At 40.3% G+C, this 21,940-nt stretch overlaps 2 protein-coding genes across 2 annotated transcripts in view; both read right to left on the reverse strand.

The window, feature by feature from the left end:
• Nucleotides 1-21,940, reverse strand: part of Ndfip1 (Nedd4 family interacting protein 1) — a 75,931-nt gene that overhangs the window by 10,649 nt on the left and 43,342 nt on the right. Inside the window, exons 4-7 of the mRNA XM_004643848.2 lie at nucleotides 12,078-12,165; nucleotides 11,103-11,227; nucleotides 9,633-9,699; nucleotides 4,695-4,800 (exon numbers count right to left, since the gene is read on the reverse strand). Of these exons, the coding sequence (XP_004643905.1) occupies nucleotides 4,697-4,800; nucleotides 9,633-9,699; nucleotides 11,103-11,227; nucleotides 12,078-12,165 (384 nt within the window). The 3' untranslated portion in view covers nucleotides 4,695-4,696. The remainder of the gene's footprint in view (nucleotides 1-4,694; nucleotides 4,801-9,632; nucleotides 9,700-11,102; nucleotides 11,228-12,077; nucleotides 12,166-21,940) is intronic.
• On the reverse strand, nucleotides 18,860-20,449 carry LOC101577667 (splicing factor 45). The gene has a single exon (XM_004643847.2). The coding sequence runs from the start codon at nucleotides 20,275-20,277 to the stop codon at nucleotides 19,060-19,062; it is 1,218 nt and encodes a 405-aa protein (XP_004643904.1). The 5' UTR covers nucleotides 20,278-20,449; the 3' UTR covers nucleotides 18,860-19,059.

Here is a 21,940-nt window from a genome sequence, read left to right on the forward strand (position 1 = left end):
TTTAGACCACTGAGCCATCTCACCAGCCCAGGAATCACTTTTTAATTATGCACAGCTCCATTAATGCCAGGACTTTCCCCTCCTACTTTAGATATAAGAAATTTTTTTTGGCCGGGGAGCTAGCTCAGTAGAATAAGCGTTTGGCTGGCAAGCGCAAGGGCCAGAGTTCAATCCCTGGTTCCACCAAAAAAAAAAAAAGAGAGATAAAATAGATGTAACAGATTTTTAAAAATATTATGCTTCATACATGAAGGTGCTTTTGGCATTACACAAGTAGTGTAACTATAATCAAATTAAATGTTACCCAAAAAAAAAAAAAATAAAAATTAAATGTTACCTCCTTATAGTTGCTGGAGCTAACCTTTCATTAGAGAATATTTCATACAAGTTACTTTTTTTTTTCTCTCACAAGAATTGAACCCAGGGTTCTCAACTATGCTACCAAGCAAACAGTCATTCACAGAATACATCCCCAGCCCGGCCTAAAGTTGTCAACCCTCCTCCTTGGCTGAGCTTGCTGAGTAGCTTGGATTACAGGTGTGCACCACCATACCCAGCAAATGGATACTTTTCAGTGAACTAGTAATTAAGAAAAAGTATGAACACTTTCCATTTTTTAACCATTCAGTTCAGGTAAAGATATCTGTTAGAAAAAGTTACATTTCTTTATGAATAAATACAAGAAAAATTTCATCTCTTCTGCTTCCTCCCAGTCACATGCACTTGGTGACAATATGCCCACTTTTAGCAGTTCCCTTTGGCTTTTGTTGTAAAGTGGGAAACAAGTTAACTGAGAAAATTAATGTACCCCCCTCCTAACTTGGGGCCTAAGGTGACTGAAAGGGACCAGGCTGCTACCCTGAAAGTAACAACACAAGCTCAGCAACTTTAGGCTTTAAGCTATCTGTTCTAGCTGATTAGAGAGGGGAGTATTTTGTAATCATTTTAAGATTGGTTTATTTGTACTATATCTTGGGTAGCTGAAATAAAGTTATTATTTTTATTTTATTTTTTTTTAAGATATTACTTTTAGATCCTGTTCTAGTAAAATGCCAAATTATAGTGGAACATGGATGGAATATTACTTTTTCCGTTAAAAGAAAAGTTATTCTTTAAATTCCCTATCTGTGAGTTTTCTGGCATAAAGTAAGCCTATAGTTAGCTTTTAACTAGTGACACTGCAATCAAAGAAAGTAGGAGTCAAAAGAAAATAAAACCCTCACACTTCACGTGATTGCTTTCCTACACATCACTTAACTAAGGTAAACTAAATTTACTTTGAACCCGAGAAGGTTGGCTCTTCCTACATTTGTATCTGGGTGAAGAGTTGTGAGCCTTTTCACTGAACAAAGGACACTAAGTCCCACAAGATATTATGGCTTTTCAGATTCCCTCTGAGGTTCCTCTCACAATGAGTAAGGAAACCACTGTAATCCCGAATGCTGTAAGTCCTCCCAAGACTTAATTTGGAACTCTGAATCCTATGGGCATGTCAGGAATGATTTCAAACCAGCCAAGGTATCCATGCTGGGCACAGAGCAAATGAACGTTATCATGCCCTCTGATGTGGGACATTCATTTATCTGTGGCCAAGTTTCTAACAAGTCCTAAGGCACACTGCTGAAGCTCTGCCAGGTTCCTGAGTTCAAACAAGTTCCCTCAGCAGCTCCCCAGCATTTCACTAAGGACTGCCTGGTCCAAATCATAGTCTTAAAGATGCTTTGTTTTAAATTCAGAACATACTTCAAGAAATATATGCAAGAAATACTTCAAAAACTTTGTATAAATCAAAACAAAACAACAAAGGGGGGCCTGGCCTTAGCTCAGATGTTTAAGTGACTGCTTCCACAAAGCTGTCAGCCTCAGGTTGCTGTAGTTCGATCCCCACAACACTCCAGCCAGCCAAACCACCCCTGAGGGCATTCAGATAAAAAAAAAAAAAAACCTTATTGGGGCTGGTGAGATGGCTCAGTGGTCTAAAGCACCTACTTAGAACAAGCTTAGCAAAGCGCAGGGACCGCGGTTCAATCCCCCAGCACCACATGCCAGCCAGCCCTGCCCGCTGGTGGGCTGAGCTGCCCCCCCCACACAAATAAATAAATAAATAAAATTAAAAACAACAACAAAATTGTCACTGAAGTCCCCCAAAATACACTAAAATAGTATTTCAGGCTTTTTTGTGATCTATTTGCTATATGCATTAAACCTAAGATGAAGAAGGTATGCAATTCCCTAGGAAAGATTCCAGTTTCTTTCAAGTGAAGAACGAGGAGAATTAACAGTGCCTTCCATCCACTGAGAAATTCAGAGCTACCATTATACTACACCTACAGAAGCCACTACTTAATGGAACAAAACTGTGCCAGACATCAGACATGTTTCTCAAAGTCTGGATGTACTAGACAGAAAGACACCCCACAAGCCTTGGAAGCTAAGCCAGTGGTTAACGCAGAATCTGGCTAGCATCTAGCCTCTGTGACGAACTTCAACTTAGGACATGCCAAACACTTGATTTATTTGATTCTATGTATTTGGTACAGGGTCTCACTCTGCAGCTCAGACTCATAGTGATCCTCCTGTCTCAGCCTTCCCATTGCTGGGATTACAGGCATGCGCCACCACACCTGGACTGCCAAACACTTTAATACATATAATATAACATTTTTCTCCCCTAAAAACAAGTCAAACACAGAGAACATATTCTTTTTTTACCCCCCTGTGGTACTGATGATTGAACTCATGACCTTGCGCTTGCCAGGCAGGCACTTATTCTACTGAGCTATCTCCCTGGCCCTTGGACTTGTAGTGATCCTCTTGTCTTAGCCTCCCCAGCGCTGGGATTACAGGTGTGCACCATGATACCCGGTGGTCTTGGTAGCCGGCTCAGTCCACCTGTGGCCAGGGCCGACGTGACATGTGGTACTGGGGATCAAAGCCAGGTCTTTTGTGCTTGCCAGGCAGGAACTTAGACTGCTGAGCTATCTCCCTAGCCCTCAAAAGTTGAGAAGGATTTTTTTGATGTTGTTGTTGGCTGGCTCAGGCTGCCTTAAAGGTGGGTCTGGTAAGGCATGGGGTGCTGGGGATCAAAGTGCGGTCCCCTGCACTTGACTGGGTTTGCCCCAGCAGGAGCTTAAACAAATGAGCTATCCCGCAAGCCCCCAAAGATCAAGGGGCATGCCTGGGTGGACATGAACATATTTCCTTAAAGAAGCTGATTTTAACACAAGGTAAAGCCATATATTACTTACCTAAATACATTTAGTTATACATGTGAAATATTTAATTCAGTGCCTGATATTCTGATATGCTTGGAAAACCTCGTTACATTAAACAAGAGGTCACCTTACTTTGTCAATACTGTCCCACTACCAGAAAGATATAGTAGACATTTTATTGATGCATACAAACACAACTGGTCTTCAAAACTTGAGAACCCCACTCTTAGTATGTTACACCTACACAAATCATAAAACCCAATAGTGACTGGAGAACAAAATGATGTTCACATGGGCTTGGCCTTGCATTACACCAACATGTCACTGTTAAAGGGCAGCTCCACAAACTTGATAGCTACACTGCAAATGCGCTTAGTACTTAAGATATTTAGGAACACTGACCCAACCTGCCTTTCCAGCCTCCACCCTCAATGGTCCTTTTTGCACCAACTGAATGGCTATCCTTATACTTCTCTGCTTCTATTTCTGCTCTCACTCTGCCTAATGTGATTCCGAAATCTTTCCCCCATTATCCAATTTCCACTAGTTGAAATTCTACTTATTATTCAATGTTTGTCACAACTGCTACATGCATGTGCAAGCCCTTACATGAGACCTTCAGCTGACACGAAATGTCCACTCCTTCATCCACACAGCTCCCAGAAGCTCTGAGAACAAAGAGCCAGGTCCTAGAAGACCTAAATGGTCTTACGAGAGCGCTCTCTCTGGTGCGCTTTTTCAAAGTTTCCTACCTCTTCCTCTAGGTAATGACTGACATAGTATGAAGTTAGCCTCTGCAAAGGCCACTATCAATCAAAGAACCTTGGCAGGGCCTAGTTCTGTTATAGACAGGGGAAAAGTCCTTTCTCCCCTTCTTTGCCTTGAGATTGAACGTTTCTCACTAGAGTGAAAACATCTGGGTGTTAACCTGAAAGGTACTAGGAAAGGCTCAATGACTAATTTTGCAAGACAGAAGCCTCGGTGGGCTTGACAACAGCCCACTCTTATAGTCTTTTCACTTTGGGTTAAGGAGTTCTGTGTGCTTATTGTTTTACTCCTGAATGTTGTCCTTTGGAACTGGTATCAAAGTAAGCAATGGCTCTAGGACCCTGACTTTAATAAACAATCAATATTTTAGCTTCCTGATGAAAGTCCTGAAACTTTAGCATTGTCAAAACATGAATGTTTTCTCCTATGGCAGTTTTGCTCACTTGCCCTTATAATATTTTTTTGTTGTTGTTTACCTCTCCCTCTAAATTAGAAACTGAGAGAGGCAGGGATTACACCTTCTTTATCTCCTCTACGTCCCTTACCATCTATCCTTATTTTAAAACTAAATGGAAGTCTGCAATATATCCTAGAACACATTTTTTGTTTTTGAGGAACCAGATATTGAACTCAGGCTCTTGTGCTTGCCAGGCAAGCGCTTATCCTACTGAGCTATCTCCCCGGCCCTTAGAACACATTTTTTAAAAATACCTTTAATAAATAAAGAGAACTCTGGTCCTGGGGAGATTTGAGAAAGTTTCTGGCATCTTCCGGACTTTTGCATAATTGATAAATCCTCTGAGAAACAGGAGAAAGCCTATTTTAGAAAAGAAAAGTCAAGAATGAATTTACAATTTCCATGTTAAGTTTCTGCCCCAGAAATATTTTCATGACAGCAACACCCTGTCATTTTTCTGCTAAAGGCTATTAAAACATGAAACATTACCTTCAGTACCTCCAAAGGATTTTCACACCAAATTATAAATTCCTAAATGAGAAACCACAACCTTAAGAGTTAAAAGCCAAGTTTCTGGGCTGGCCAGACAGCTTAGTGGACTAAAGGGACTGCTTAGGCACACACAGGGACTCCCAGAGTGCTGTGCCAGTCCCATATCCGGGGTGTATTGAGACAGTGAGACTGGGATTGGTGGTGCACCTGTGATCCCAGTGCTTGGGAGGCTGAAAACAGGAGGATCACTATGAGTCTGAGCTATGTAGTGAGACCCTGTACTAAATATATTGAAAAAAAAAAAAAAATCAATCAAGTTTCTTTCATATATTCAAAATTTAACTGGTTTAAAAAGGAAAAAAAGGGGCCAGAGAGATGGCTCAGTAGGATAAGCGCTTGCCTGGCAAGCACAAAGCTCTGAGTTTAATACTTGATTCTGCCAAAAAAATTAAAAAAATAAAATGGGGCCAAACATTTATATTTGTAAGTCTCACTGAGAAGCACATCAAAACCTACTCCAAAAACATTACTGCAAGATAATTAACTAAAAAAAAAAAAAAAAAAAAGTTAGAATTCTTTTTCTCAAATTAAGGGTGCAGTGGGGAAGGTGTATCTATCCTTTTAGTGACTTTTTTGTTGACAGTACATAATGTTGTCCACTAGATGTCAGGATCCTCTTACCTACTACAATTATTCCCATATTCTCAATTCTGAGCTCTTTCTCCACTTTTATTAAGGTTGAATGCACCCACTCACCCACATAAGTTAGTCTGCCCACTTACCTACCCTTTCTAGTGCCCTACCACTGATCATTTTCAGTCTTAGACTGGCTTTGTACAACTGCACCAGAATCTACAAATTCACAGGAAGTTCACACTTCTTCAAAGGGTCCTTGGAGGAGGAGGATGCATCCTGTCCAATGGGAAACTCACAGGCTCCTGGCCTCTCTTCAGAGCAGGGCCCTACTATGTAGAGCAGGCTGGTCTTGAACTCACTACATAGTCCAGGCTGGCCTCAAACTCCTAGAGATCCTCCTGCTCAAGGCTCCCAAGAATTGGGATCACAAGCATGTACCACCACACCTGGCTGACCGGAGTCTTAAGCACATTTTAAAACACCCTGAGATATAATTTATATATCATAGAGCTCATTTTATACATAAACAGGGTTTAGTGCACTTAAAGACTTTTTCAGCCCTCTAGCTCCTATTTTAAAAACATACTCTTCATTCCTGAAAACCTTGTACCAACTAGCAATCCTAATTCGCCTACTTCCTCCTCCACATTGCCCAGACCCAGGCAACTGTTTAACTTTTGGATACAATTTGGGTCAAGGGGGAGTCTCCTAAAGGACAGCAATAACCTTGTGGTTTTAAAAGGTGAGAGACAGCTACACCCAGCTCAGCTCTAGCCAACAAGTATGATATATAAATATAGAGCAGACCAGTTGTTTGCTAACTTCTAAGAAAAGTAATTAAAATTTCAGATCTTTTATCTGAAAATTTTTGAGTTTTAAATATTGGCAATTAATGTTAAAAACTTAAAACAATCATGGAACAAACAAACCCAATCACAGGTTAGAGGCAGTTCTAAAATTTCAGATCTTTTATCTGAAAAATTTTGAGTTTTAAATATTGGCAATTAATTTTAAAAACTTAATCATGGAACAAACAAACCCAACCACAGGTTAGAGGCAGCTCCTGAGTTGCCAGCTTCAAGAGCTCTGCCTGGGCAGGAGAAACTCCCTCAAACTAGTTCTATGTGAAGAGAAGCCTGAGCCAACATTGGGGCAAGTAAATAAGGGGACCTGAAGTTCCAGCACGTTTTGATCATAAGAAAACAGTACGTGATAAGAATGATCAACGATAAAATACATACATCCCTATCTCTCATAAGGCTTTAATATAGAAAGGAAATCAGTATTAATTTATGCTATAAATAACCTGAAAATATGCTTAATGACCTTTTTTTTTTGGTGAGAAATCAGCTGTTTATTTTCATTGAACAATGGCAATATTTCACCCATGTTTCAATTATGTCATGCTCTGCACTTCTGGGTGATGGTTCAAGCTAAAGAAAACCTGTGAGAGAAAGGATTTTGGAAAGGTTTCTTTTTTATTTCAGAGGAAAAGTAATTACAAAACAAAAACTATTGTCATGATTTTCCCTGACTTAGGAAGTGATCTGGTGTGATGTGGAGAGCGTCAGGGTGTCTTGGGGTTCTCAGAGGGACATCTTGTGAAAATCCAAGCTGGGGCTGCCAGCTTGCTCAGTGGTTCCATCTCATGGAGGAAGAATCTGTCAAGGTGACTCATGAGGCTTCTAAGGAGGGTGTGAGAGGTGTCTATAGGAGCTCTTTGTGCCTGGTTTCTGAGGAGAAGCCCAAGTGAGGTCTCTGAAGACTCTCTGTGAGGTTTTTTTTTTTTCTTCTCACTGAATTAAGCGAAAGTAGCTGTACATTTATCCTATTTTGTATATATAAATACAAAGTAATCTTTCCTTTGTATCCCTTTTTTTTTTTTTTTGTCCTGTCAGAGGTTGATATTCTATTGGTATCTAAATACTATAGATGTTTGAATTCAGCTAAACAATCTAACACTGTCTAGCAGTCTATAATATTAGTGGGTTATCCTCAGAAGTTATTGACTTGAGCTCGTTGTATTAATATGGCTTTACTTTATATACCCCGTTTTTATACTTTTCTCCTGGATGGTTAAGACCACGATAAAGCAAGACCTATATAACAAGAAATGTAACTTTTGTATCTGATAAGGTCAGTCAAGTACTCTCAGGATTTATCCTGTAGCCCTGTACCGCACTTTGTAGATCCTTTGTCAGTGTCATCCATGAGGATGAGTCACGGCCATTGCTTGACCAATTTGCTCTCTGTGAAAGCCTGAGAGAATGTTTTTTCTCTCCATGTGACTCTCCCCAGGCACACTCTACATCATCAATCACATTCCTCTGTGGCTCCATAATCTTCTTGATCAGAAAATTTGGAGCTCAACTGAGTTACATGATGTTACAGTATAGGTTCTATGTCCTCTGTCTTCACTGACCCTGAAAGGCTAGGGCCAAAATGTTGGCTGACCTTGCAGCCCTTCCTTTTCTCCAATTTTGATCTGCTAACTTAGGTTGTTAACCCTCCAAAAGAGAAGCTTATTATTAACCTGCAATATATGCAGTTCAGTTTACCCTGTCTAAATATCAAACATCTTTGACATATCATGGAACAGGTATTTTCCATCAAATATTGATATGCTGAACTTTAAGTCCTTACAGAATATGAAGGAAAAATGTTATAAAAGTAGAAATAAGCATTAACATATTTTTTACAAAATTTAGAAATCTAACCATATACAGAATTATAACAGGACAGACCTGTGACATTTTTTTTCTTTTTTTATTCTTGTGTCTTTTTTTTTTTTTTTTTTTCAATTTTTAATGACTCTTAATGACAATTTAGTTTCGGCTCAGGTGAAGAGTAGTAGTCAGGGTCTCTCTTAAAAAATACAATTTTAAAGCATAACCAAGCCAATACATTATTCCTTATAAGTTACTCTCCTTTTCAATCATTTTTATTATTAAACTTAATAATCAAGATTTAAAACAATCATTCTTTCTTTCTGGAATTATCAGAATTCTAATGACCAAGAGTAGAGCAGACGATGCTATCAGAAGAGGGTGATGTGATGGATCACTTGCATTTTCTAAGGAAAATTCAGACTCGGTGATGCATGGCTCTTCCTGCCTAAGTGAGCTTTAAGTACCTGGTGGGTACTAGTGCTAGGCTGTCCTAGCCAGGCCCACCAGAGCAGCCCTAATAAGGAGACAATGAAAAGGCCCAAACCAGGAGTCAGGAGAAAGTGATGCCACAGATATATAGTAAGTATACAACCACGCGATCCTTCAACTACGAGATGGTGCTACTGTTGCTCTGTACAGATAACAGCAGTGATGGTGGATTCTTACTGTATAACATGTATTTTCTTTATAAATAATGAAGAGTAACATTAAAATAATCCACCCAGGGCCGGAGAGATGGCTCAGTGGAATAAGTGCTTCCCTGGCAAGCGCATGGGCCTGAATTCAATCCCTGGTTCGAGGGTGGGTGGGTGGGGAATCTACCCATTTCTTTTGCTTTAATTTTTAGGAAAAGATTTTAAAATATTTTGAGCAAAACATAATATGAAGATTGACAGCTTAAATTACCTACACATATTTTTTAAAAGCCTCCTGTTCACTCCAAAATAATTTTTATTCTCCCTAATGGTTATCTGGAAACCCAGTAACAGTTCCTTCAGAAGTTCCATCTAATAAGACTACACATTTTCTGCTATTTACTGTCAGATCTAACCAAAGAAAAGCTACATACAGTCAGGAGTTAGTTCAGCTGCTTATAATATGCCTATAAGCAAAGTGAATTAACGGGGGGGGGGGGGGGGAGGATTTCCAGACCACAGAACCACTTATTAGTATGCCCTGCTTGATCACAGAGGAAATATAGATAAACAGATTAAGAAAAACTTAGGCCCATGAAAACCTTTTATGAATGCATGTTTTGATGGTGACAACTGCTTCATCTTTATGAACATTTTAAAAAATTACACTTTAATTGATTTATATTAATAAATGAGTTTACTAAAAAATTTTAGTTGTGGAATTTAACATAGATTTTTCTCTCACATTAAAAGCACTTACCTAAAACCAGGAACACCCACCAGAGCCAGTACTGACCATCAAAGTATCCAGGGAAATAGGTGGAAAACTGGAAAAATGAGGCAAACACTTTAGAGCACATTAACAGACACAATGTCCTATATCAATTTAAGGATACACAAAACACAAGCTTTTATTTGTCATACCATTGCTGTCATTTTATATATATTTTTTTAGGTATCACGGATGGAAGTCAGAACCTTGTACTTACCAGGCAGGTACTCATGCCTCTGAGCTATATCCTCAGTCCCTCATTTCATTCTTACAACAATTTAAAAAACTATTTGTTTCTTTTTCTGAGACAGGGTCTCTCTATGTAGTTCAGGCTGAGCTTGAACTCACTATGTAGCCCAAGCTGGCCTTGAAATCCTGACAATACTCCTGCTTCAGCCTCACTGCTAGGATTACAAGTATGCACCTCCATGTCCAGTTCAAAAAATGTTTTATAAATTATTGATATGAAAGTTGGGCTGGGGAGACAGCTTGGCGGTCTAAGCACCTGCCTGGCAAGCACAAGGATCTGGATTTGATTCCTGATACTGCATGCCATGTTGGCCCTGGAACCTGGGACACAAAATGCAGGCCCCAAAATCGGGTGTGGTGGCACACACCTATAATCCCAGAGCTGGGGAGGCTGAGACAGGAGGATCACTACGAGTCCAAGATGTGTAGTGAGACCCTGTACCAAATGCATAAATAAAAGATTTTTAAAAAAATTTTAAAAAGAAAGTTGTGACAAATGCAAATATGTTTCCTATTATGATAAAGCAATCTACCTCACCTATCAGCTTTATAGTTTTGAAGGAATACAAAACTTGTTTTTTATGAGTTTTTATTTGGCCTTCTAGAAACATGTATCAATGATAATTTTACTTTGTTTACCCAATTGTGCTAAAGCCAATAGTTTGGCTGGTATGCCAATTTATGAGGAATACACTGGTTTTGTCTCTCTAAGGCTGGCACTTGCAATAACCATCTCAAGTCAGAGACTACTTTAAGTCTTGTTTTTCTTTTTGAGACAGGGTCTCACTATATAATCCAGGCTGGCTTCAACCTCACTATGTAACCCAGACTGGCTTCAAACTCATGACCCTCTTGCCACTATACCTCATTAAATCTGTATGTAGCAACTACTTACAACTGATTTTGGTTCAATTTCATCACAAAACCAGAATGAAGACAAATCAAATATAACTTTAAATGCTGACATAAGCTGGGCACATAATATATGCCTATAATCCCAGCACTCTGGAAGGCTGAGTCAGCAGCACCACCAGTCTGAAGGTGGCCCAAGTGCCTTAGGCAGACTCTGGCTCAAAGGGGAGCAAGGGTAGTTCTCAGTACAAAGGCTGCATGAGGAAAAAAAAAGTTGAGATAAGTTTTAAAACCAAGATTCAAAATCATTTTAATCATCATCTTTTGGCAGAATTTACCTTTTCTGTTGTAACTTACCCTAACGATCAGGATCCACTTAATTAGAGACAGACCAAATCCTGAGATGGCCCCGTACCTTCCTGCAGCTGAGGTGGTCAGGCAAAAAGACAGGAAAAATCCAATCCAGTTGAAGAGGAATGCCACTGCAAAGGCACAGTGGGAAAAGCTTCAGACATGTCTTTAGCCAAGGCAATAGTGCTCTTTACCTTTGACTGCTTGAATGACCCTCCCAAGGATAAAAGAGGACCTGCCCTTTCCGGCCCTCACCCTCCTCCGCCCAAGCACCCTTCTTTCTGTCTTCCCCTCTAAGCAACAAGAAAATACCTCATGTTTTACACTGTAATGGCTATTGCTATTCACTGAAGAAGAAAAACAAAAGCTTTAAATCCACTAAGTGTGTACTCAGGACCTATGCCCTTTGCAGTGTACTACATGTTTAAGTGTATGTCTCAGACATTAAATTGCTGCTCCCAAATTATCTGATTCAAGTGATTCATCTTCCTGCCCTGTGAATTCTTAGTTTACATAAATAAAATCACCTCTAAAAGTATCACATTTTGCTTTTTTTTTTTTTTTTTTTTTTTTGGCGGAACCAGGCATTGAACTCAGGCCCTTGCCAGGGAAGCGCATATTCTACTAATCTCCCTGGCCCCTTGCTTGTTTTTAATAAAGCAAATAAAGTAACCACACATATCTAAGTGAAGCTCATCAAAAAAGAAATACCAAAACCAAATTAAACCAAACCAAACCCAAGAGAGAAAAATCAGCCTGACTGTGATCTATCAGGTAATACAACCTTTGAGAAAAATTCCACCAGGAAAGGCATCTAAGCATGAGCAGGAGTAATGCTAAGAAGCCCTGCAAACCTGAAAGATGAAGACTGCCTCGTGTAAAAATGCAGCACCCCCACTATTGCTTTAGTAATATTTTTCATAGATTAATACAAAGCACTCTGGTTTGTAGGCAGTGACTCTGCTATGTGCACATACTTACTGAAAAAAGTTAACATGAAAATCCCATCATTTCCTATCCTCAGCTGGTCAGCATCATCAAAATCATCCCGACCCACAAAATCCTCATCCTAAGTAGAAACAATAAGACAAATTAATAATAAATTATTTCCAGGCAAAGGAAAGACACCAAGAAAAATAACGGGGCAGGTATGAGCACCAAAGACAAAACTAATTGCTCAGGTTCAATTCAAAGCTTAAGCAACAATGAAGTATTATGCAGCTATAAAGATAAACTTGAGGCTTTTACAAGTAAGTTTGCAACTGAAGGCTATCCAGATAAGTGAAATAAATGAGACCTGCATGTGTAAGCACTGTAATGTGTCCCTACTGTAGGAACCTGACAAGAGTAAAAGCTGAAAGGTACAACAGATGGAGTAAAAGGGAAAGAAACTGTTCAATAGGAAAGAACAACTGGGATGAGGGAAGGGGAAAAATCATGCATGTACATACACAGAATAGCTAAGATGACTGTATGACTAATTTCTATCAGTTTTTTGAAGATACTAGTTAATGCTTCCAATTTTTATTTTGACCAATTTTATATGCTTGTATTTCATAATCTAAACTACTCTGGAAACAACAATGTACAACATAACAACTGCTGAATTTCTTTCTTTCTTTTTTTTTTTTTTTTTTTGCAGAACTGGGGATTGAACTCAGGCCCTTGTGCTTTTCCTGAGCCATCTCCCCAGCCCCCAAGTATTGAATTTCTATTATCTTTTAAAAAAAATTTTGCTATCATTTGTAATGCTTTATGTATTACTTTATATTTTTAAATTCTCTTTAAAAAATAAAAATAGAAGGCAGGCCAAATAGCTCAGCGGATTAAAGAGCTGTAAGTAGATGAAGGGACCAGGGGTTCAATCCCTGGGCCTGCAGTGCCGGCCCTGCCTCCAGGGTGCTCTGAGACAACTGAGATTGAGACTGGGCATGGTGGCACCCGCCTGTAATCCCAGCTCTTGGGAGGCTGTAAACAGGTGGATCACTAGGAGTCCGATCTAGTAGTGAAACCCTGAATACCCTTACTCTCTAGACCCTTCCCTAAAAAAAAGAGAAAAAGAAAAAAGAAAAAATGCTATTAAGCATTTGAGGCTCAGAATGTTAAAAATTTTGTTTTGCATTATACATAATAGAGCTGAAACAATCTTCTTTTTCTATATCATGGTATTCTTTTTTTTTTTTCAATTTGGAAGCAGATACTTTAACTGACCAAATCATAAGAACATCATGGTGGACACCTTAGTTCATCCTTCTAATAAGCCTGTTGATCTGGTCTTCCCTATTTCCAGCATCTCCACCTTCCACAAAATGGGTGGTCTTTTTCTTCATTCCACCTCATGACGATGATAACTTGAACAGCCACAGGAAGTTATTTGCCTCTTTGAAGTGTTTTCCAAAAGTACAGATCTCATGAATCAGATCCTCCATGCAGATAATTCCATATATACCAAGAGATAGAGCAACCAATGAATTATCTGTCAAGGCAATCACTTCTTACTGATTTTGCCATAGCCATGCTTGTGTATTAGCTCATTCACTGACTTCAGGTTTGGGTACCCCCATGCAATGTATGGCTCCACAATTCTCAGCATGTTAACTGAAGCCTTGCTGAGCTTAACAAAGGTACCACTGAAGATTTGGTGAAGGCGAAGAAGCTGCAACACCTTGCGGACCTTTGGGCTCACACCATTGATACCCCTGATCCAGATGACAAATGCCAGTTTGGGCTCTACAGGGACATGGAAGTTGCCAGCTTTTCTCGCCATCCTAGCCATTTGGATCTCAGTTCTGTACATCTGTCTGTACTCCTTATGATAGTGCCTGGCTCTTTCATAGATGAGCTTCCTCCTTATCTTGTGAAGCATCTTCTGGGCAAACTTCTTTCTCATATGCTTTATCTTCAACTCTGCGAAATGTCTTCCTTCTTCTGTTTCTTTTCTTTTTTTGGTAGAACTGGGTATTGAACTCAGGCCCTTGCACTTGCCAGGGAAGCACTTATTCTACTGAGCCATTTCCCCCGCCCTTCGCTTTTTCTTAAGGGTTTCTGGCACAGCAGGAACATTCTTGTTCTTTTCTTCTACATCCTCCATGGTTCTAACCAGAAAAGAGCTATATCATAGTATTCTAAATGCTTCATTTTATAATATAAACTATTTTTGGTGCTTGTGATTGAACCAACAGTTCTCATACATACTAAGCATGAGGTTCAAGATAACACGCCCAGTTCCAATCCAATTTTTTTTTTCTTTTTGGTATTTAGGATAGGGTGTACAGGGGCTCACTGCGTAGATCGGACTCCTAATGATCTGCCTGTTTACAGCCTCCCAAGTGCTGGGTTTACAGGTTCATGCCACCACGTCCAGTGCCCAGTCTCAATTGTGTCTCAGCACACCCTGGGGACAGGGCCGGCATGGCAGGCCTGGGGACTGAACTCCTGGCTCCTACACCTGCCTAAGCAGGCAGCTTTAATCTGCTGAGCTATTTGGCCAACACTTCCAATCCAAATTCTTATAGCAATACACTTCAAACATTGAAAGTTCAGAGTTAGGATCACTACGAGTCTGGGCTGCATAGTGAGACTCTATACCAAACACATAATAAAAACCATACATACAAAATATATCTCCACAAATGAATAAAAGACAACCTTACCTATATATTTGGCTAAGATGTTACAATTGCTGTAGTCTAGGGTATGTTTTGGTCTTATAGCACGATGGTGAAGCTTTAGAGCTTTCAATGACATAAAGAGCCCACCGTGCAGGGTCCTGAGTTCAATCCCTGGTACCACAAAAAATAAATAAATAAAAATAAGCAGCCCACCACCACTGGCCTACAGTATTAGTAACGAGGTCTACTTTTTTTTTTTTTTTTGGTATTTAGTACAGTGTCTACAGGGTCTCACTACACAGATCGGACTCATAGTGATTCTATTTTCAGCTTGCCAAGTGCTAGGATTACAGGTATACACCATGCTTAGTCTCAGTTGCCATCTTAGTGTGCCCCAGGGTCAGGGCCGGTAAGGCAGGCCAATTCCAACCTGTTTCATGAGTCTGCCTAAGCAGGTGCTTTAATCCGCTGAGCTATCAGTAATGAGGCCTCTTAAGATAAAACTGCTTGCCTGGCAAGTGCAAGGGCCTGAGTTCAATCCCCAGTTCCAAGAATTAAAAAAAAAAAAAAAAAAAAAAGATAAAATTGACAGGCTTTGAAGGGGCTAGGGAACACAGACAACATAAGCATACCTAAGAGTCCACATAGAGTTGCCCTTGGTTCAACTCTGTTAGTATTTGTTTATATTGGTATACAGATCCAAAACCAACTCTCCCATCACTCAGGTGGCTGAAGCAGGAGGAGTGCACTAATTCCAGGCCAGCTTGGACTACCTATTGAGTTCAAGGCCTGCTTGAACTAATGCTAAGAACCTGCCTCAAAAACCTAAAAAAAACGAAACCAAACCAAACCTCTCATCTTATTGGCAGATAAGATCCTTTCAATCCTATCTTGAAGATAATACTGTAGCTCTAGAAGGAACATGATCCTGACAATATCAACATAGGTGGCCTATCTTTTCAAATGATACAGATATGGACTGAGATATTTGAAAGTAACAGGATACAACTTAAAAGTGCTTAAGAGTTCTACCCAGTTCAAAGATGGTTCATCAAATGAAAAAAAAAAAAATGTCTTAAGGACAATAAACTTTTCCTACACAAAAAATTGACCAGGAAAATCCATATAAACTGTAACTAGCAGCTCTATGAGTCTACACTAAAGGAGGAAGTGTCAGTGACAGCCTCTTTTTATAACTATACACACTTCCTGTTTGCAATTTTTAAAAGAATGCACTTTTATGTTTTTTAAAAAAATATTATGTCTCAGCCTCGCATTCAATTAAAAAAATTTTTTTAAATATTTTTATTTTTATTTATTTTTTGTGGTACCAGGGATTGAACTCAGGACCCTGCATGGTGGGCTCTTTATGTCACTGAAAGCTCTAAAATATTTTTTTAAATATGTTTTTAAAAAAATAGTGATATATTAAATATCACTATTCTGACTTAGAAAGTTTTATCCATAAGTACTTAAGAGATATACTCTTAAAATATGTGGATATAATTTCTAATACTGTAAATGTCTTGTTCTTCCTATATCTTCTGAAATAATCCCTCCCACAAATTCCTGCCAGATTAGTTTCCAAAACAACAGTCCTTCCATACTCCTGCTTAACAACTTAGGAAGCTGTATGAGCTTGCTTCAGTACATACTGTACTAAATTTTTATGTCTCAGCCTAGCATTCAAAGAATTCTGCAAACAAAAGGTTTGGTCTTATCTTTGTACTGACTTCAAAAATGTCTTACTTATGCAAAAACAATCATCACATCTACAGAAACCCTGCATGGCTGAATTCTTATCTGCTTTCTGGGCTTTTTTCCTCTAGAACTCTGTTATGGTTTGTGCCTAGTTGTCCCCCAGAGCCTCATGCAGTCATTGGGGCAGCAGCTTCTGGAGTTTTAATTCATGATCCAATGCTGGGATTATAGGTGTGAGTGCTAGTGGGATTATGGGTGGGAGTGCTATACCTACCGTGGGGCACATAGTCTGATGTAGTATAAGGAAGGGAGAGAGGCTGGCTCTGTTGTCACTGCCTTTTTGCTCTTGCTGTTTTCTGCCAGCCTGAACTGCTGCCCCCTGTCATGCATGACTCTGCCTTGGAGCCAGCTGATTTTGGACTGAAACTTCCACAAACTGTGAGCTAAATAAACCTTTCCTTCCTTAATTTTGGGTGTCAGGTATTTTATCCCAGCAAAGAGAGAAAAGTAACAGAGATAAACTTTTTTGTTTTTATATTTTAGGGAAGGGTGTTCAGGGTCTCACTACTAGGACTCATAGTGATCCGCCTGTTTACAGCCCCCCAACAGCTGGGATAATAGGCACGCTACCACACCCAGTCTCAATTGCTGTCTCAGTGCACCCTGGGGGTGGGGCCACCGCTGAGCATTCTTGCTGGCGCTTTAATCAGCTGAGCTATAGCCGGCCCTGGAGATACTCTTATCCATTTCCTTCTATGATCACCCAGTAAAGTCATACATCTTTTTTTTTTTTTTTTGGGGGGGGGGGTGGTTAGCGGTGGCTTTATTGGCCAGGTGGTTACTTGAGGGGGATGAAGCGTGAAGAGTGGCACCAATGCCAGGCCGGCCATGCTTCACAGGCTTGTAGGTGATAGAGAACTCGCCCAGGTAGAAAGTCACAGATCTTAATGCCATCAAAAGTTGATTGTGTGCTGGGGAGATAGCTCAGTGGAATAAGTGCTTGCCTGGCAAGCACAAGGTCCTGAATTCGATCCTTGGTACCACAAAAAAAAAAAAAAAAAGAAAAAGAAAAAGAAAAAAGAAAAAAGTTGATTGTGTCAACTTGAGAAGTTTAGAAGCTTAACTAAATCAGCTCAGCAACTTGATATACTCTAAATTGTAGAAGACCAGCCTAGGGTGGCTGGTTGCCCAGATGGTTTTAAGGGGAAATGAGGAAGGACACACTAGCTTCTGCTCTTTGGAGGAGCTCCAGTCTTCACCTTCTACTTGGCCACTGTCTCCTGTTTCCAGTACAAACTCTTCAGCTTCCAGGGTAGATTCTTCAGCCTTTTAGCGCACTCTTTGACTTTCACCTCAGTTCATTCAGCCTCAGGGAATAGACCCATTGGTCCCTGATACAGTCTTGCACAGACACTGAAGTGCATTCTAGATGCTGGACTGAAACCTTCGGTCTTCAGACACTCTCTGCTCACTTTTTCATCCAACTCTGTGGCTGGCCACGGTAAGCCAATCTAGTAATTTCTTATATAGTTGTATATCTTGTGTTATATCTGTCTCTCACTGACTGATACAATGCCCAATGCTCTTGTGTAGTATAGATATATTTGTGGTCTGTTACCCTACTTGGATTTTAAACTCTGCATGTTAATTTGTATAAACCTTTTCAGTTATACATTGCAAAATATACAGCATCTTATAGGAAAAAAGTGTCATGTATATGTCTGCTGATTAATAGAGTCACTAGTAAACTTCTAAGTTCTACCTATCAAAAGAATTGTCCCTTTTTTTTTTTTTTTTTTGCGGAACTAGGGATTAAACTCAGGCCCTACTGAGCTATCTCCCCGGCCTCCCTCTATCACCTTTTTTTGGTACTAGGAATTGAGCTCAGGACGTGGTACTTGCCAGGCAGGCACTGTGCCACTGCGCTATACCCCCAGCCCTTGTTAAAAGGATTCTGAAGAGTTGTATAAGCAATCAGAGCTAATCTCCACAGTCCTATATTCACCATACATCCCAACAGTTCTGCAAATACAGTAAAACATACAAGGAAGCCCTCTGGAGTCTAGTCTATCTGAAGTTGACTCACTTCTACTACTTTTTTTTGGCAATACTGGAGACTGAACTCAGGACCTTGGGCTCACCAGGCAAGCACTTATTCTACCGCGCTATCTCCCTGGCCCCACTTCTGCTACTTATTAACCAGATGACTTTGGGCAAATTACTTTCTCTTTGGCACTAAATTTTTGCACCTTGTGGAAACAATATACAAAATATGTCCTGCATAGTACTTACCATGTTTGCTTCCAATATATGGTTGTTATGACTGTTTTGTCTTTAGACAATAAGTTCCATGAAGTACAATAGTTTCTCCCCAGCACCTTCCAGATCTGAATGCAGATTACCATGTAAGTTCAGCCTAAACCAGGCTCATAAACTGTTTCTGTTTTTTTTAAAGGATTTTTATACTATATTTAAAAAATCATAAAATAAAAAAGGAATCAATCAACATATATATCAGAAGTCCCTCCAGCAGTCCCAGTATTCACCAGCTTTGCCCATTTCTGCTCACAACATAGATCTTTTAAGGATCACTGTCTTTGCTCAGTCCATAGCTCATTCAAGGATCTCGGAGATGACTCTAGTCCTTAAAATCAAACTTGTTCTGCCAAATCCAAGACCCTGAATTTGTCCAAATTGTAGAAACATGCTTTTACTACCCGTCCACCAAAATACCTCCCATTCAGATCAACAACAACTTTAATTGCTGATTCAACTCTCTCAAATTCTAAAAATATTTGTACTGCTTCATCATCAGGGGCACCAGGAATTTCAAATATCACACATTTGCCAACTTTGCCATATTTTTCACATTCTTCCTTGGTTTCAATTTCCAAATCTTCATCAACTTCTCCTGCACCAACCATGTTCCTCAATAGGACCACTTTAGTAGGACATTTAAGTATTTCAGTTAATGGATTTGAATCAGACTTCTTTGATGCATCTTGAGACTCACCCTTCTCCGTGGCATCACCCACAATGATCTTGCCACCCCGTTTGCTGGTCTTCTCCACCGACAACGCGGTGCTCAGCCCCTGCTCGTGCTTCCCCAGACCCTGGCCTTCCCGGAAGCCATACTTCTGCATGATCTTATGTGCTACTGTGCCACCCATGTTAGCAAGGAAGGAGTTGCCAGGCCCAGTTGGAGACCTTGGCCTGTCCTGTTCCTCATACACTGGGGGAGGAATAGCAGCTTTGGAAGACTGTGATCGAGGTCTTGAGTCCTCTTCATAAGGAAAGTCTCGGGGTGACTCTTTGTCTTTCTCTACAAGAGAAGTAGGTGGTGCAATAGCAGCTCCTCCCATACTTCTTTTTCTTCTCTCCCGCTCATAATCTTCATCTTCATCAGAATCTGGATCTGGTCGCCTTGAAAATCCACTAGCTTCATGTCTGTCTTTACGCCTCTTTTCTCTTTCTTCTATTTCCTTTTGTCTCTCCAGCTCCCGCTGTCTCTGTCGTTCCTCTCTTTGGCGCTTTACTACTTTCTCATAGTCATTAGGAAACATAGGATCATATTCATCAGCTAAAGGAATGAGAACTTCTCCTGCAGAAAACCCACTGGGAACAGGGTCCTTCAGGCCTGCTGCAACATGTGGTGGTGTGTCCACAATCTGCCGGTCATCTGCAGAGCCACCTCGTTTCAAGTCAATGACAGGAGCAAGGACGGTACTTTGTTTTGTCCTTTGGCTCTTTGCCTGAGTGAGCGCTGCCTTCTTCACCTGAAGCTGAGACTGCAGAAGCTTGAAGTTTTTGGACCAGCCTTCTGTTTTTGAATCACTGGTTTCCACTCCCAGATCATCGTATAGGGACATCTTTTTGGATTAACGCCGGCCCACTGGGCCGACTCTGCCCATGGGCCAGGGCGGCGGTAGCGCGGAGCCGGCCGCACTCCGCTGAAAGCCCAGGACCACGGGAGTCAGCGGTGGCGCCCACGCTCCGCCGGGTCTGCAGGGCGCTCCGCAGGCGCAGGGTAAGCGAGCGCGGGCCACCTCATAAACTGTTTCAAGCTGGGGTTTTCAGACCACTACTCCTTGTAACAGGTTATAGTTTATACATAAATGTATTACTCTAATGCCAGAGGAACCTATAGGGCCTAAACCAGTGAAATGCCAGATTAGGCCTCTGATTTTGTTTTTCTCTGCAACTTTCTGCCAAGATTACAGGTTAGAGCCTTAATCACCTCCACATTCCTGGGGAATGTGTCCTGTCTTCACTCTCCCAATATCTGGCCCAATGCCCTAACCACATTAATCTGCACAAGTATTTATGAAAAGACATCTGTATCACTTACAAATAAGTCTAATATCAAGAGCCAAGAGTAAGGGATTGGGATATAGCTCTGTGGCAGGTACTTGACCTGCCAGAAAAGCTCAAGGTCCTGAGTTCAATTCCTAGTACATTAAAAAGGAAAAAAAACCAACCAACCAACCAAACAAACAAACAAACCCCCCGAGTACCCAAAAAGCAGTACAGACTCACATCACATCCTATCCTAACCTCTACAAATCAACAGCATGCGAGATAGATCTGATCTCACTACATCCCTATGAACAGCATGATCTGAACTGATGGAGGCACTAATAAGTTCATCTATGTGACTGTTAGAATCCCTTTTATGAGTAGCTTTTTCCATAGATCTCCCTAGCATCTACCCATAACACCAATGCTTTAAGAGCACAGACTCAGGAAAGAGTCAGGGTATTTTCCGAATCAGCCCCTGCTCCACGATGGTCCAGCCACTCTAGAAGATATCTGTATCATTTAATCTGACAAAAATACATAGTAGTCTTAGAAACAAGAAAAACCAGCCAGTTTAACTGGTGATTTTCTGTTTACTTGTATCTCTTTATCTCATCATTTTCAGAAAGAGATGTTTATTTATCTCAAAAAAAAAAAAAAAAAAGTACTTGCTTAAGATTAACTGAACTCAGGCCAGGGTATATAGCTTAGTGACACAAGTGCCTGCCAGGCAAGCGCAAGATCTCAAGTTCAATTCCTGGTACTAAAAACAAAAAATTAACTGAATACTCATTAATTAATCAGTGCTAGTAACTCAAAACTGGGTAATAAAAATTAATTCCCACAAAGTTGCCCATTAAGTATCCAGGATGGCAAATTATACTTACTCTTCCAGGAACCAAGGGAATGGTAGCTTCAGCCTTGGTTCTCTCGGCTTCATCATAACTGGGCAGTGTGGTAGCCACATTGTAAGAGGGAGGCTTTGGAAACCCAGACTCATCTTTGTAGTCAAAATATGCTGAAGAAATAAAGGAAGTCACAATATCTGATGATTAAGTAGCTTAACTAAAGGAGTACAAGAATTTCCACAAATTGAAGCAAACTACACCCAGGCATTTCCCTAAGAGTACATGTAGAATAACTGAACCAAATGGTATTTTTGTTAAATATAAAAACCTGGGGGTGGGGGCTGGTGAGATGGCTCAGTGGTCTAAAGCACCTACTTAGAACAAGCTT

This window comes from Octodon degus, unplaced genomic scaffold (assembly GCF_000260255.1).
Source record: "Octodon degus isolate 3935 unplaced genomic scaffold, OctDeg1.0 scaffold00185, whole genome shotgun sequence".
NCBI classification, from domain to species: domain Eukaryota; kingdom Metazoa; phylum Chordata; class Mammalia; order Rodentia; family Octodontidae; genus Octodon; species Octodon degus.

What these genes read in the sequence shown, in the direction of transcription:
- LOC101577667 (XM_004643847.2), bottom strand. Translation starts at nt 20,277, where the DNA reads ATGTCCCTATACGATGATCTGGGAGTGGAAACCAGTGATTCAAAAACA.